The sequence below is a fragment of the Dermacentor albipictus genome, chromosome 9 (genome assembly GCF_038994185.2).
Source record: "Dermacentor albipictus isolate Rhodes 1998 colony chromosome 9, USDA_Dalb.pri_finalv2, whole genome shotgun sequence".
In the NCBI taxonomy this organism is placed as follows: Eukaryota; Metazoa; Arthropoda; class Arachnida; order Ixodida; family Ixodidae; genus Dermacentor; species Dermacentor albipictus.
Window position 1 is genome coordinate 87,618,514 of NC_091829.1, and position 15,967 is coordinate 87,634,480.

The following is a 15,967-nucleotide window of genomic DNA, read 5'->3' on the forward strand; positions in this document are numbered from 1 at the left end:
ATTCAAAGCTGCCAACTACTGGCTGCCACAGAGCACAGCCATGTAGGTCAGTGCATATTTGCTGGTTTTATGTGCCAGCCAACAACACAAAACATGTTGACTAAGGCTTTTGAAACAGCAGCTCCCCTACCAAGCCCTCAAACTGCAACACTCAGATGCAAAACGCAATGATGCATCCATTGACCCCTTGCCATAAATGTAGTTACACAAAGTAAAGCTCCTGACGATTAACTAGAGAAAAAAAAGAACTTCAACGGATCTGCGCGAATTGCTAGTAGGCATACTTCATGAACAGCATCACCTGACAGTAAACTTCCTGAAGAATTTTGATAACGTCATCTCAAGCTGATGCTGATAACTTCATTGAGGTTGCTTAAGTCTACAAAAGATCCTGTATGTAAACAGCGTCATAAACTTTTCGATGACCCTCTGCTGATCTCCATGGCACACATCTGCTCTACCAACGTTCATTTCAACTTTTGAAAAAGATTTAGGGCTTTAGCAGATATGCTCACGGATCATACTGATCAGTCATAGCACATGATCAGTCAGTGTGAACAACTGCTGGCACAAGTTCGGAGACCACGGCATCAGCAAAAAATGAAGATTTCTCCTGGCACAGCTTCACAATGTGAAAACGGTGCGATTTAATGAACTGGTTGAACATGCATGCATAAGTGGGCTGTGCCAGTGATTCTAGCCAGCATGCCCAGGCTGCAATGATTATCTTTTTTTTTCTTTTTTTGCAGCGCCCAGTGGTCTCTGAACTTTTGCTGATGACTGCACATAAAGTCGAGGTTTTGACGGAAGCCCGTCTGGTCGGGAGGCATCATGAACAAGGGTAAAAAGAAGGACACCGACCACAGAATGAATACTAGAAAAGACGTTTCGGCTCCCCTGACGGGAGCCTTGTTCACAATGTTCACTGTGAACAAGGCTGCCATCAGGGGAGCCGAAACGTCTTTTCTTGTCTTCATTCAGTGGTCGGTATCCTTCTTTTTACCCTTCTTCATGAATGCACATTGAGTCTACTCGATTCTTCTAATGCCCCACCCTCAGTACATCATATCGTTGGCCTGTAGTGATTGTTCGAAAATCGCTGACAGGCTACGGATTTACAAGCACAGACAGGCTTTGAAGGGCTGACTTTGTCACATCATGGCACACGTGGCATGAGCAAGTGAAAAGTTCGCAAGCCTAGATCGGAGAAAGTGAGACGAGACAAGACACATCCGGTTTTCGCATGAACTGTGTAAAAAGGCAAATATAGGAGGTGTGAATGTTTGCGTGCGAGAGGCTTTTACAGCATCACGAGTCCCATATTCCCTTCCAGAGCAAATAACTTCTGTCCATTAAAAGCTTAGCTTCCCCACATTTGCTGCACCATTAGATTCATCAAAGGTGTACTGCAGCAGAACAGATTAAGAATTTTGAATACTTCAGTGAGTTTTGAAAAGTTTACGAAATGCAGACTCAATGTGTAATCTACCAACAGGAACATTGGATACAAGAACATTAACTATTTCATGCCCAACATAATTGGAAAACACCAGTTCAGCCACCTGAAATATGTGCCAGACCTAATAAACACTGTCAGAAACAACGAAAGAAGTGAGCCCACTACGTGATGGCATAATTACGAGAGCAATGACATAAGCATCTACCTTCAGAAAAACAGCTTGCACATATTACTCAAATTTGCTGCAAAGGTCCAATCAAAAGTGCCTCAAGATGTGTGCAACAAATTTTAAGCATAATTTGTTTATGACCAGAGCTTTTGCTTTTGCTTTTGGTGCACTATTATGACGTGTACAACAGGCACAGTGCCCGAAGAGGTTATCTCGTTTGCATGCTACTCCCACAATCGTTATTCCACCTTCCTAATAAAAAAAACTCGGGTCAAGAGCTTGCACAGCAAGTGTCAGTTCAAATTTCATTTTTTAGATTCATACTCGCAGAGCTTGTCACACTACCAAAAAAAAACTCCCAAGTTCACGACAGGTACTAATCCAGTCCTACTCACCTCGAGAACGTTCAAGAAAAGTTCCATGCCTCCCTTGGACAGAAACACGGAGCACGTCTTGGGCGACTCATCTGCACATTCCAGACCAGCAAACACTCAAGATGGGACTTATTTTTAATTTACAAGTATGCTTGCCCTGTATATGGCTTTTGCAAAAGCGAACAACAACGCATGCGTAACAACAATTGCAGCAGCACCAAGGAATGTAACTCCAAAGGATATGTCTTAACTAGTTTGATAGCAAATGCATGTATCAGAAAAACTAAGATAGTTAAACCAAGAAAAGCAATGAAAGCAGCCCTGAGACACCTAGAACCAAGAAAAACAAAACCATGACAGCAGGACCAAGAAGCAATTTGTCATGGTTTATCCGATTGTTTCATAAAATTACATTTACGTGCTATACTCTTTTTTTTTTGCAAATCGGGGGATGTTACTTTCAGGTACACTTATAATTTCTTAATTTATACCCGCAGAAATTAAGTGCGTGTTAGATTCGGGGGTGCATTAGAATCGAGTAAACATCGTACGTACAGTAAATCCTCATTAACTTTAACCCTGATATCTTGAAATATCAGTCAGTACAAATGTTATTTCCGGCCATGGTTTCAACCCATGTATTTTTCACCATTATCCCGAAAAGCTTTTGCACCCAAACTCCGGATATCTAGAAACGTCAACTACTACCAGGAAAAAAAAAAGCGAAGGGGCAACGTAGACAATGTTGCTTGCACTTGCTTTTTACCCTGTGGCAGTACGCTGGCCGAGCGAGATGCCGCACTGAGCTGTGCTCCCGCTTATTTTTCCCCCTTTTTTTCTATCAATCCCCACTTGTGCATACTAGCTCGGTTGCTTGCTTCCACTTTGTTCTGGCCTCATGCAGCAACAGTGAGCTGCAAGTCAGTCTTTTTTTTTTCCCCTCTCATTTAGAATACTGTCAGTGACACATCAATGTGGTCGCAGCATATTAATCGTGACCTTGGGGAGGATGATAGGCACTTTTCAGAAGGCGCAATCAGCCCACGTGCTGATGCCAGAAGAAGCTAGCATGCAACCCCCCCAGCCTAGGATTATCCTTATCAAGTCGTGGGCACTTTAGCATGGGGTCCTTGTCAAGCCACGAGATCACGACTTGATAAGGATGCTTGCTTCATGTTCACACGACGATGAAGCGTGAATGACACGTCATCAAAGGCTTGAAAAATTACACACCTCTGCAGTTTCGATTCTTAGAAGGTAAATTATCCGGAATTCATTACTATGCAGAAAGTAGCAGTGTGAGCTGTGTTTCATGCCTGAAAATAGTTACGCTCAGATGACTGGCTTCAAATATGACTTCAAATATATATCATTAGGATCAATTGTCTTGATTTTGCGCCAAGCATGCTACCTTGGAACAGTGTCAATAACGTCGTTGCCCATTGACGCCAACGTCTCCAGGGCCAATGCTCGTGAAAGTGACCGAAAATATTACTAGTTGTACTTCAGAAAGGTTCCACTTGGTCTATGTGCGGCCAGAGAGATTCTATTTTCGTGATTTCGCTTATCTTGAAACTGCAGTTATATCGAAATTGTTTTTTCAGTTCTCGCAGCTTCGACTTAATGGGGCAGTTTACTTACAGATAGGTGTAAAACCAAGTCAAAGACTGCATTCTGAATCAATATCTAAGAAAGGTTCCCACGGCAACAGCATTGGATGCAGTCCCATTAGAAACACTATGGATTAATAGAGCAGAAATCCATGTTTGTCTTAGTTCTAGTGGCTGAATGCATGTTCTTGATGAGAGCAATTTGCGCATGTTGGTACTTGACCACAGAGTAATGGCATAAAAACGAGGCAAGAACACGCCTCTTCTATCCTTGCCTTATTTTTGCACTAGTACTCTGTAGTACTTAAAGCAATAACAGTAGCGGTAACATGTCAGATGCAAGAAAGGTGTCGGGACAAATTCCATGACATAGCGTTCGTCCCATCACTTTTCTTACAGCCGTCATGTTAAGGCTAGTTACTGCTTAAAGTATCGGCTGACTAGCCCAAGAACACATACTCTGTTGTACATTCTTGTACAATAGACTTCCGTTATTTTGACTCCAGTTAATTCGACTAATCGGTTAATTCGATCCCTACTGAAGGTCCTGACCAGCACCCATACATTTCTGTGAGCCCAAGCTTCTGTTATTTTGATCGCAAAATTGGTCTCTGGCGAATAATTCGAACTTGACTGGTCAGCTTCAATGCAATGCAGCCGTGTTAGGCGGCGAAGCACACCAAGACTAGAAAAAGGCCACTGTCATAGGAGAAAGTACGTGTTTCTAAATTATACAGGCATGCACGCGCCATCTCCAGTCACAGTACAAGCACCTAGATGCTTAATAAGCATAGTAGCCGCCATTCAGAGCTGTTTCTGACATTGCTATGGCGATGTGAATCCTCGTTTTGCCCACCAGGTGTGTCTCGATCGTATAGACCATTAACTTGGCCTAGTATTTGTTCCTTAATTATACGTGCTCGCACGCGCCATACACAGAGAAGCGGAGAAAAAAAATCTGTGTTTTGGGAAAGCTAGCGAGGAGAAAAACTGAAATGAAAATTAAAAACTCCAAAACTCGAGGGGACACTTAAAGCCAACAAAAGAGCAGGAGTCAATCTAAAACTATGAAGGCCTGCCAGTAAAGTTATTAGGCGCCTTGGTGCTTGTACTTTGACTGGAGAAAGCACATGTGTGTGGATAAATTAAGGAACATGTGCTATGTCTCATAACGACAGTACCTTTCTCCATTTGGTATGCTTCACCGCTAAGCATGGCTGTATTGCTGCAAAGCTAACGTTAAAGGCACATACTTCCAAGTGAGTCAATGGAGTGTTTCGGCGTTTTTTCTGACTTTTGTTTAATTCGACCCGCCGTACAATTCGACCAGTTTTGTCGGTCCCGTCATGATCGAATTAACGGAAGTCGACCGTAATAGCATTTGCACTCTCCACTGAGGTACAGTGTACCAGAATAGGAGCAGTGTGTTCAGGAAGCGTTCTCCGCTGAGTCGCTTCATGTAGACAGCACGAGATGGCGCTGTAGGAACATGGGCTGTACAGAACGGACGGCCCAGCGCCAGTGCTGCATGTTGATATTTTGATAATCATTTTCTGTCGCAGTCAAATAGACGTGCAAATGCTCGACGGATGTTCAGATGCATCCCTGAAACTCACTTCATATAAGAGGTGAATTATATGTGCACTCCTAGCGCATCTCAACACCCATTAGATGGATTTATTAACCTGACAGCAAAGGTTTTGCAGACACTGAAGTAGTGGCATAAAGCCGTTAAACTTGTTTTGGGCCACGCTGCTACGTAACCAGAAATTATTCGGATGGAAAACTTGGCTGGAAATAACGCTGTAGTACAGGACATCGAAATGATTTAAACCAACTCGGACTCCAGGTGCACACATTTTCTTTTGCGTTTCGCATTCATAAAAAAGCGGCCGCGGCATTCGCAACCCAACATTACGCGCTTATAGTTCCTCAGCCGCTGTTGTAGGAGAGAAGGCAAAACAATATGTACGTACATAGCCCAAAGCCAAAGAGCTTTCCTGGTTGGCATTTATTTTCTTTCACGATAAACATTAGTCCCTCGTTCTTTCATTCTGTTTCGCAAGCCTCCCGCAACTACATTTGCACAGTTTCTTCGTGAATTTTTTTATTCACATCATGAAGTGCTCCTGAACGTCAGGCTCATGTGCAAGTGTGAGACACATTGACATCCTACATTTCTATGAAAGGAATAAAACAGGTAGGAAAGACGCCAAGTAAAAGGGATCTCTACAAAAGTACACAAAGTATGCCAAAACACAGAAAAACAGTGCGAGTACATTCCATCACAAGCAAATGGAGATCTACGGTGGAATTAACAGGTGCAAATGAATGCCTTAATTCATTTCTTAATTATATCCATAAAATTAGCTTTTTGAATGCACCAGAAAAAGTTGTGTATTCAGATAACAAAGACAAAGAAGGGTCAGCATACATATGTTGCACCAGCCTGCTAAGAACAGTATAGCTAACTTTAAAGTGCAATTTCTTTTTTCTCCGTCCTTCTCTTCACTGATTAACACCTTTAACGTAAAAGTGCAGCCTTGTTAGATATAAAAACGCACAACTGATGATGTGAAATCATCAGCATGTAATTTGCAGCCAAATTTAAAGCTTTCACTAGAATCATGACATCAACTATTCTTGAATTAGGAAGGAACAGCGCCAACTAAGACGATCACAAGAGGGGAGAACGACACAGGACAAGCGCCAACTTCATCTATCTTTATTCACCGAAAATTCAGCAAATAAAGGAAAAACACAGACATGCGCACAATGACCATCATGCGTCATCTGCCAAACCGTTCCAGATAGGACATTTCGCTTTTGAAGAGGGTCACGGAAGTATCACCAAGTATGCACCATCTAGCCCAAATGAATGTTCTCCTGATCAACTATTCTGTTGCTGCAAAGCTCCTCTTTGCTGAAGGTTGTAAATATGTACCCTCAAGTTTCTTTAGCGCTTCAAAAAGCAACTTGGAGGGATACAGCAATCCTCCCCTATCACAAATTTCATAAATTTTGAGACTGCTTATGACACTAGAGCTCTGCAAAAGAAGAGAGCGGCATTCCTCACATTTGTTGCGAGTAAAAAATTTCTGTCCGACCTACCCTGCCATATATAATGGATGAGGCGGTCATCACTCCTTCCCTCCACTAAGCCCAGTGCTCTGGTGGAGTACTGTTTAGCCTTTGCTCTACCAGCGTCAGATTTCCAGCTTCATCAAGTGACGCAACGTCCCCTTCCTTGTCAGAATTATCAGGTGAGTAAAGTAGCGATACCAAATCTTTACTGATCTCTGTGTTCCTTGTTTGCATTGCCTCTGCCAAGTTATTAAAAGAGAGGCAATTCACAACAATCAAAAATTGAGACGGCGTTGGGTGATCGTTGAATCCACACGACTACCTCGCAAGAAGTTTTCCAACTTTTATTGGCTTAGTCTAGATGTCAATAGGTATTTAAAGCCCTCGCCTTCCAAGTACTCTAACAGATCCAAAGTGCTGCACAATGTCACACAGAGCCCATCTGCCGTCGACTGGCTCAAGAAGCCGCAATGACCTTTTGCATGTGACTCCTGAGACAGAAACTCGAGGAATTCCTTCAAAGTCCTTCAGAGCAAGCACGCTGCAACCAGCCGCAACACACGGAGAACTCGTCCGTACAGCCTGTGCGACTGCAGCGCCACCGCATACATCCCCAAACCTGTCTACACTCCCGGCTTCAAAGCAGTGTGTGGCACGTTCTGCCGTCTGGACACACTGGCCCTATTCTAGTACACTGTAATTGAGGTGGCATCATTTTAAGCGACAAGTGGCCACAACCTTACAAATGAAAAATGGAAATTCCTCTCATTGGCAATCCTCACCTGTAAGGTTCCAAAGGGCACTGAGCGTGAACTTCATCATGATGTCCACTTCGCCAGCGTACAGCTTGCTCTTGACAATTCGCAGCAGACGTTCCATGTACTCTGGCTTGGCACCCAGGGATGATGTCTCTGAAGTGGAGATCTGCAAAAAGGTGGAGCATGGCATCTTGCTTCTGGCCTGCGTACCGCTAGCAGCCAACGTCATGCAGAAGAGTTTTGGTTCGCAGATTTTCATTACAGGCAAGGGCATGTGGCTTAATTATCTCAGCCGAAGTCTGAGAATTACTGACTACAGACATAAACGAGAAGAAAGGGGTTTAACCGAGGGTCCTGATTTTTATTAGTCATATCATAACAAGCCAACAAACACTGACACCAACGACAACATAGGGGAATTACTTGTGCTTAATAAAGAAAATAAAGAAACGATCAATTAATGGAAATTAAAGTGGATGAAAAACAACTTGCCGCAGGTGGGAACTGCAGGTTCTGGGTTCGGTTCCCACCTGCGGCAAGTTGTTTTTTCATCCACTTTAATTTCCATTAATTGATCGTTTCTTTATTTCCTTTATTAGACTACAGACATGGCACTTCTAAGTGGAACTAAAAGCTAATCATTATTAAACATATTTTTTTCAAAATGTCACATGTTTGACCACTTGAGATGAATGTTACGTGCTAGTTGACACCAGATATTCCTCACAAGCCAAATGCGTTTGGCCACGTATCAGGTGAAATTCTGGAGCCCAGTTTCGGTTGCAGATATACAAGTACCAATTTTTGTTTATCCCTTTTAAAAAAATTTTGGGTATACATAACAAGCAACATCTTTCTCAGAGTGCAACTTTCTTATACTGACGTTTCACTGTATGCACATCATGATGCTTCAGGCACACTTGCCCAGCATGCCACTGCTACTGGCCATCTAGCATGTGTTTCGACACTGGGGGATTTGGTACATCCACAGCATAACCAAGCAGACTTAGTTTAAAAAATTAAAGATGTATGTAACTACTTTAAAAAATATAACTTCGCAAAAGTTTAAGAAAACCGATAATCTAATCTCTAACGATATGTGGTCTCTCATCTGTATTTAAAATTGCCTTCCACTTTTCCTATGGAACAAAATCTTACGGTGAAGATTTGTTATGCAAAGCTTCATTTCAATATTCTTTTTAGAGAACAGCAGTTCTTGCTTGACATTTTGTACAAACATTTTTCTTGACCAATCTTAGGCTTGTCAACTTAGAAGCATGTCTATTGCACTACACCAAAATATTGGTTATTCAAATCATGTCCAACGCATATGCAAAGAGAACTTCCTCTTTTTGTGCACCATCTAACTTTAATAAACTCATTTGTTGTTGTTTTTTTAATGTCCCTACAAGTCCTAATGTGCAACTTCATAAATGGCATTCCTCTGGGCTATGGCCTAAAAGCTATCTGCTGTACAAACAAACAAAGCCATCGAAATTCTTGAACTGCAGAATTCTACAGAGTATGCGCTGGTGATGAAACAAGCTTGTCACTAACATGGATATACCAAGCTCACCTTGGCAGCAAGGATGGAACAGATGGCAACTGACATCCGGTTCATGGATGGGTCGTCAAACGCCAGCAGCGAGTCCATCACGAGCCGAGCACAGTGGTACCGATCAAACGTCTGCCCTCCCGCAGGAACAAAGCAAGAACAAACGCCATTGTATTGTATTAGACTATGGTTGTATGTTAGTCACCCAGTTCAAACAATTGAACCACAGAGCGTCTGACAATGCTACCTAGGGGGAAATTTGGCACCACCATCTATGCGAGTTTATTGATAGAGTAGTGATGAACTTTTTTTTTTTTTTGTAGAAGATATGTTGCATGCTTTTCATACATGCACCCACCAGATTACCTTCAGACAGAGCGCACGGACCGCATATGCATTCAGCTGCACTGACAGCCATGCGGCCTGGTTAGGAGAGGAGATGGACACTCGCCTGCCTCCCACTCCCCCCTCCCCCTTCTCGCACAGGTTGGCGTGCATCAACCACCAAATTTTTCAGCTCACCCTCACATGCTTTCCTCTTGCACCAACAGTACAAACAGTACACATAGTGGGGCACGATAGAATCTTATTGTGTGTGGACTTTACACAAAACACTGCAGCGAGAAGGTCTTGCTATTACGCTGCTCTGCTTCAACAGCCACTTTCTATCGAAATATGTGGGATTTGAGAAGTGCATTCGCAAGCAGCCACATGTAATTCAACCACTTGATCATATGCTTCCCTGGCAGTTTACATTTGTTGCATTCACTCCTTCATGGCAGCACAGACATTTCGTTACATTGAAATTGTGCATAAACACACTTCATTAGATTGAAGTTCAAAATACACGGCATTCTTAGACAAGAAGTTATAAATACTTAAATACTTGTTTTATCAATAATTTCGTTGCACTGAAGTTTGTTATATCGAGATACAACTGTATTCCTAAAGTGTTAACTGATCCCAGCAACACAAGAAACTAAAAAGCCAATTCAGTAGAGACTAAATTTTTATGACAGATGTGGTAATAAAAAGTGTGTGTGTGGGGGGGGGGGGTGTTAACCTGGGTACGGTCAAATTTCACCATACTATTTGCATTGATAGCCAATCAAAGATGCCGACTAGCCATGTGAGCCAATCAGAAATGACAGGATGGCAAATCCAACAATACCGTAGTAACATTTCGCAGTGTCGAGAATAGCCCTCCAGAACTGAGTTAGTACTACAGCCATTTCTTATTGTAGCCCTTTCTCAGTGCACTAAATTAGGGTGGGCTTAGTTGAAAACTGCCCAAGCCAGTAGCCAAGCGAACATCACTGCAGAAATGTTGTGCAGGTTTGTGTTGTCACTTTTCCAAAGATGACAAGTCCCTCTCGCAAATTCATGGCATCTCTTCTGTAGGGATTTCCAGCAGGTAACGCCATCTGTGGGTCTTGCATTAAGTATTGTTTTCACAAAGTGCCGCCAGAAAACTCTCTAAAAGAAGCAAGCACTAAGCAAAGGTCCACTGCAAAACATGGGTGAAGGACATTGTGCAGCCATAGGAACTTGATGCAGGGTTTAAGTACGAGTTGACGCGCAAAGTCGTATTTTTATTCTTGTTACTTCTTTTCAAGAATTAAGCATCAGTGCTTAAACAAATATATTGTTCCTGTTATTTTATGTCCCCGTATTTACAATCCAGCAGCACGATCAGTGCAGCTTGTGTTTGAAAGTGAGTCTGAGGTGAAAACCATGGAAGAGAAGAGGTTATCCACCGTAGACGGGGTGAAAACAGCTTCACAGGGGCACGCAATAGCGTCAAGCCTCAACAATTTCAGAGATGCTTCAAACAGTGGGTGGAAAGCCTGGACACATGTATTGCCTTCAATGAAGATTAATTCAAAATAAACTGACTGCTTTCTCTTTTCTCCTAAATGTAAATGATTTTTTTTCTTTAGGGATAGCCCTTATGTTCTAGGGTTCCCTCATCGTACAACAACACGGAAGCAGCGCTTTTTCCCCTCGAGGTAACAGTAAGAAATTCTATGGGTTGAAGCAGGTGAGCTGAGTGGCACAATAGCAGGTAAAAGAGCACACAATATCGCTTCGGATGATCTTGGAAAAAAAAGAAACTTTGCTAAGGATGGCACCACAAGAAAGGAATGCAAAAAACAAACACCTTTTTTGTGGTGCTCTTTTTTTTTTTAAGGATCATAACTTACTAACTTATCCAATTTATGACCTATTACCGTTCACTTGAGTTGGTCCCACTGTTATCACTTGTTTGCTAATTTACTACAGTCTACGCTCATTACAATGGACCTGTGTACAGCGGACTTTCGGATATACTGAACCATACTTAAACCTTAATTTGCTCTATCTATTTTATTAATGCAACAAAGTTCGCTTTTAACGGACCACACTGCAATAGACAATCAGCTAGAGCGGGTGAAATTAGCTGCAATTTTTTCCAAAATCAGGCATATAAAACAAACTTTTGCCGTGTCGACACAGGCTGACAACAGACTTGACCATGCCGGTGTCTGCGCGCTTGAGCCACAGCAAGTATAAATTTCATCTGGCAACATTGGCAGCCTCTGGCCACGCCCAGCCTCTAGCCAAGCCAGTCTGAGAACACACGTGACCCCACGCAGTGCATTATCCCTTGTTGACGCCATTTTGTCATTGTGTTCCTCCTGTGCTAGTCAGTTGTGCCAGAACCCAAGTGCAGATAATGGCCTCCAAAAAAAGGAAGCAAATTTTATTGAGCGACAAGATTAATATTATGAATGCAGTTGCGTGCAGTGAAAAGCAGGTGGATGTCGCAAAAACGATCGGACTATCAAAGCAGACTGTAAGTTCAATTGTGAACAACAAATACATCGCCGGCAAGCAAATGTAGGGGGAAGTTATTTCTAAACGCTTCAGGCTCCGTGAAGCAACATACGTAGATGTTGGTTCTGCATTCTTATGTGGCGGTGCGATGCCCGAGTTCACGATATTCCAGTGAACGGACAACTGTTGAGGAAGCGAGCAGAACGTCTAGCGGTGGTCCTTGGACACAACAGTTGTCACTTTTGCAATAATGTTGTTAGGCATTGCGACCAAAGTTTAGGAAGTGAAGTGTTCCGGTGCTCCAACTTCATGTCCTGGTGTATTCCGGAGTATATTACGAACTTCAGGCAAAACGGACATTTTTTTGTCGGATTTTCAGGGTTTGTTGTAACGAGAGTTGACAATCAGCACTAGCAAAAAATACCACTGGAACCGCTAAATGTGCTGTCATGCCAGGCCAACACAGCGGCGATTTAGAGAACCAGCAAACAGTCTGCAGACAATGTCTGTGGCATACTGGCCCTGTCGTACTGGGCTGATGCAGGTGCGACCAATGACAAGATGTTCTTATAGTAGGTCAGGCTCTGAAACCAAGACGCTGACAAAACCATCTTGCCCTCCAGCTCCCAACATTACGCATATAGATGTTATGGTTTGCTGCAACAGAAGCTGTAAGTTATGAAATGGGCCAGTCGAGTCCTCTTCACACCTTGGTTCAAGAGTAGTAAAAATGGCATAAGAAAGATATCTAATCTGAGATTGAATCAAGCATCACATTTTCAAAGTGAGTGTCCTGACCACTAGGCCATGGCTGCTTTTCACAGGCAAACAAGGCTTAAAATTAAGTTCAACTAGGCGAATTAAATTGTGGAGTGTAGAATCCCAAAACGCCCCTTGAGCCACGAGATGCATCTTTCTACCAACCAGGGCATAGAAGTTTCTTGCAGAAATCACTAGAGAGAGCTCTGGCGCTGCAGTCGTTCAGATACCACAGGAATTATGGGTAGCACATGGCTTCGTTTATAACTTTTATGCTCGTGGCTTCAGACATTCGTGTGGCCATTAATTATTAAGCTTTATCCTTTCTAAATTTGCAAACTATCATGGTTCTCTAAACGCAGCAAGGCAACAGGCAAGTCTCTGAGCACATGCATAATCATTCAGGATTGTTGCACTTAAAAGACAACATTTTATTGAAAATGGTCAATACTGCAATGACACAAAGCCATTTTGAAACCACAAGGAAAAAGTTTAGGAAAATACACATACCAACCATCCTTCCCACGGTGGCTGAACCACCATATTAGCTCCCGTAGACACCAGTGCCCGAGTTCCATCTAGTAATTTTTCAAGGAAACTCTACAACCTAATGTTCTTTAACGGGAACCTAAAGTTAAGTGCACAGGCATTTTTTTCATTTTACACGCATAGGTGCGGCCGCCACAATTGAGAATAGAGCCCGCAGCCTCGTGATTAGCAGTAGACTGCAGAGGCGGGTAACACTAAGGTTTCAGTAAGTGAAAGAGAGTGCATACCACATCCTGAAGGATCCGGTCGCTGCACAGAGTGAGCAGCGTGTTCTTCTGGAGCTGGTGGAGCAAGAAGACACAAGTGTTAGCAAACATCACGATGTTACAAAGTTTGTATTGTCATGCATACACCACTTAACGGTTTGCCGGTGATAGTTCTTCAGTGGACTGTCCCTGTTATCAAGTTACTACTTGGTGCAAAACACATCATCCCCTGTATTAGAAATTTCTCGAGGTGGTACACTCTCAAATGTACATGAGCACGGGTGATAACTGAGACATCCATAAATAATGGACAAACTCTGTCCATGAGATTTAGACTTCATGACTGACGACTTTGCTTGCCAATATCACTGTGAACTGAGTGTATGGCTAGCATTTCTGGGCACCAGTTTACCCAATAACGGCCACTAATATTCTTAACTGAAAATTTTGGCAGCGCTTGGTTCATCGCCGTAACTACAGTGCGACAACTTACACTGTGGCCCCAAAGGGGCTCGGCAACCCTCTCCATTTGCAGTACCAAATGCCAAGCGTTACCTAATTAGGGGCCCCAGGTTTAAAGAACTCATCCGGCTAAACCACTAGCTGATTTACGCTAAAGTTTTGCACAGAAGCAGCATTTTGCGGTCGGTTCAATAAATTAAATTTTTGTTCAAGGATTGAACCTGCAAGCTCGTGCTTACCAGTGCAATGCCACAGCCACTGAGCTACCACGGCAGGTCTTGCAGACTTTTCAGTTTAACACTAGTTTATTTGTGATAATTACTTGCTCGTTTTGTTCACAAAAAAGCCAAAGCCTGCCACAACTGCCCTAAAAATTATATCGTTTTCGTTGTGATGGAATGGTGGCATTATCCGTCACCACTACGGTGAAACAGGACGACTCAAATGAACGATGGGGTGACGGTAAAAGAAAGGTCATCTAGCATGGCAGCACCTCCCATAAAAATGGGAGGTGCGACACAAAGAAGAAGCTGCCGGCCGTGCACCGATATTGATCACATCCTGCCACGCACCTGCTGGTTCCGGGGGAAGTTCTCCATGGCGCTGAGGGTGAGATCGACGATCTGCCGGAGCCACCGTGGGTGCACCTTCTGCCCGAGGGTGCCCTTGGACAGGTTGTAGAGGCAGGCTGTGGCCGCCATCTGGATGGCCAGCACGCGCGGGTGCTCCGCCATGCCTGGCAAGATCAGCTGAAACACAACAATCGCCACTCATTGATCTGCTCGTCAATGTGAGAGAACCTCTGAAACTCATTAACAGGTTAATTATTAATAATCAATTGATCAATAAATAAGTAATACAATGAAAACTCACTGATACGTTCCTCGCTGTTGCGTTTTTCTGGCTGCTACATCATGCTTTTGCAGTCCCGACCTAAAGGCGACTTACTCCTATGTATTAAGTTCCCATTTCATACGTTGTCGTTCTGTCATGTTCCCACATTTTATGTTGCATTCGAATGTGGCGGGGAAGAAAATTTGGTGCAGAGCCAAATTCGCTAGCCCGTTACTATGAAGACGATAAACGTATACTCACGGTTAAGACTGTCAAGCCCATCGCCCCAACCCAAAATTACGGAAGTCTGCAATCGTATCGACGCAGTTGTGGTAACAACCGGTTCCCTAAAGTCAGCTTCACCGCAATACAGCCACGTCATGTGGTGAAGCACACGCAAAAAAAATTGCAGTGACGCACATTAAGAGTGGAAATGTAGCACTGTCCCTGTGCCACTGTATTCCACTTATTCCCATTTAATTCAACGGTTGTACTGTAGCTGTCTCCGACCACAGCACGACCACCGAGTCGTCTGATAGGTGTACTGAACACCACTCAAAGGTGTTTCTGATGTTGCTGCAGTGATTTCGGGCCTTTTTCACTCTTACATTTTCCTGGCCGTTACATTGTTTCTTTAACATGGACCCTTGAAAAACTTGTCGACGGAGTTCTATTGTATATGGCTATAACAAATATCAAATACACTGAAGGTATGTCCGTGTTGGATGACACTTTGTTGTGACAAGTTTTAACTGTGTTAGGTAGGGGTGTGCGAATAATCGAACAATCGACTTCAAATCAAGTAGCGAGGGTTCGAATAATTCTATTCGCGAATCTAACATCTAGCATTTGATTTCTCAAATATCGGTACCTTCAGTGAATGACCCAGCTGTGGTCGATGCCTCGACAAATCAGCATTCCCCTGGCGCGCAATCTTTATCGGTACAAGGTTTGACCAGGTCGGCCGGACCTACCAAAATTATTAATGCTACGCGAACAGAGGGAGCAACAAAAGCGGCGCGTGTGGAACGCATGGAAGCTCGTGTGAAAAGCTGGCCGATCAGCCACTGTAAGGCACAATGACTGCATCGAACACGCATGTTCAGTGTTCACGCACACAGATTCGTGCAGTTTGGGAGCTTACTACCCACATACGAACACATAGATGAACTTGGCAGGCGTGCATACAGTAGTTGCCAGCCAGTCAAGCGTGGACCCAAATGCCACTTTAAAGACCATCAATATAATCGGTAAGCGTTGCTTCGCGACCTGGTACATAGTGCACGGTACATCTCGGTCACTTGATCTGGATTCGTCTGGCTCTACAATGA

The 15,967-nt window shown here is 43.3% G+C and overlaps 1 protein-coding gene across 1 annotated transcript in view; it reads right to left on the reverse strand.

Annotated features, from left to right (window-relative positions):
- Positions 1-15,967, reverse strand: part of LOC135908938 (protein zyg-11 homolog B-like) — a 68,142-nt gene that overhangs the window by 30,162 nt on the left and 22,013 nt on the right. The window contains exons 8-12 of the mRNA XM_065440804.2: positions 14,375-14,551; positions 13,362-13,415; positions 9,031-9,141; positions 7,479-7,620; positions 2,024-2,094 (exon numbers count right to left, since the gene is read on the reverse strand). Coding sequence (XP_065296876.1) covers positions 2,024-2,094; positions 7,479-7,620; positions 9,031-9,141; positions 13,362-13,415; positions 14,375-14,551 — 555 coding nt within the window. The remainder of the gene's footprint in view (positions 1-2,023; positions 2,095-7,478; positions 7,621-9,030; positions 9,142-13,361; positions 13,416-14,374; positions 14,552-15,967) is intronic.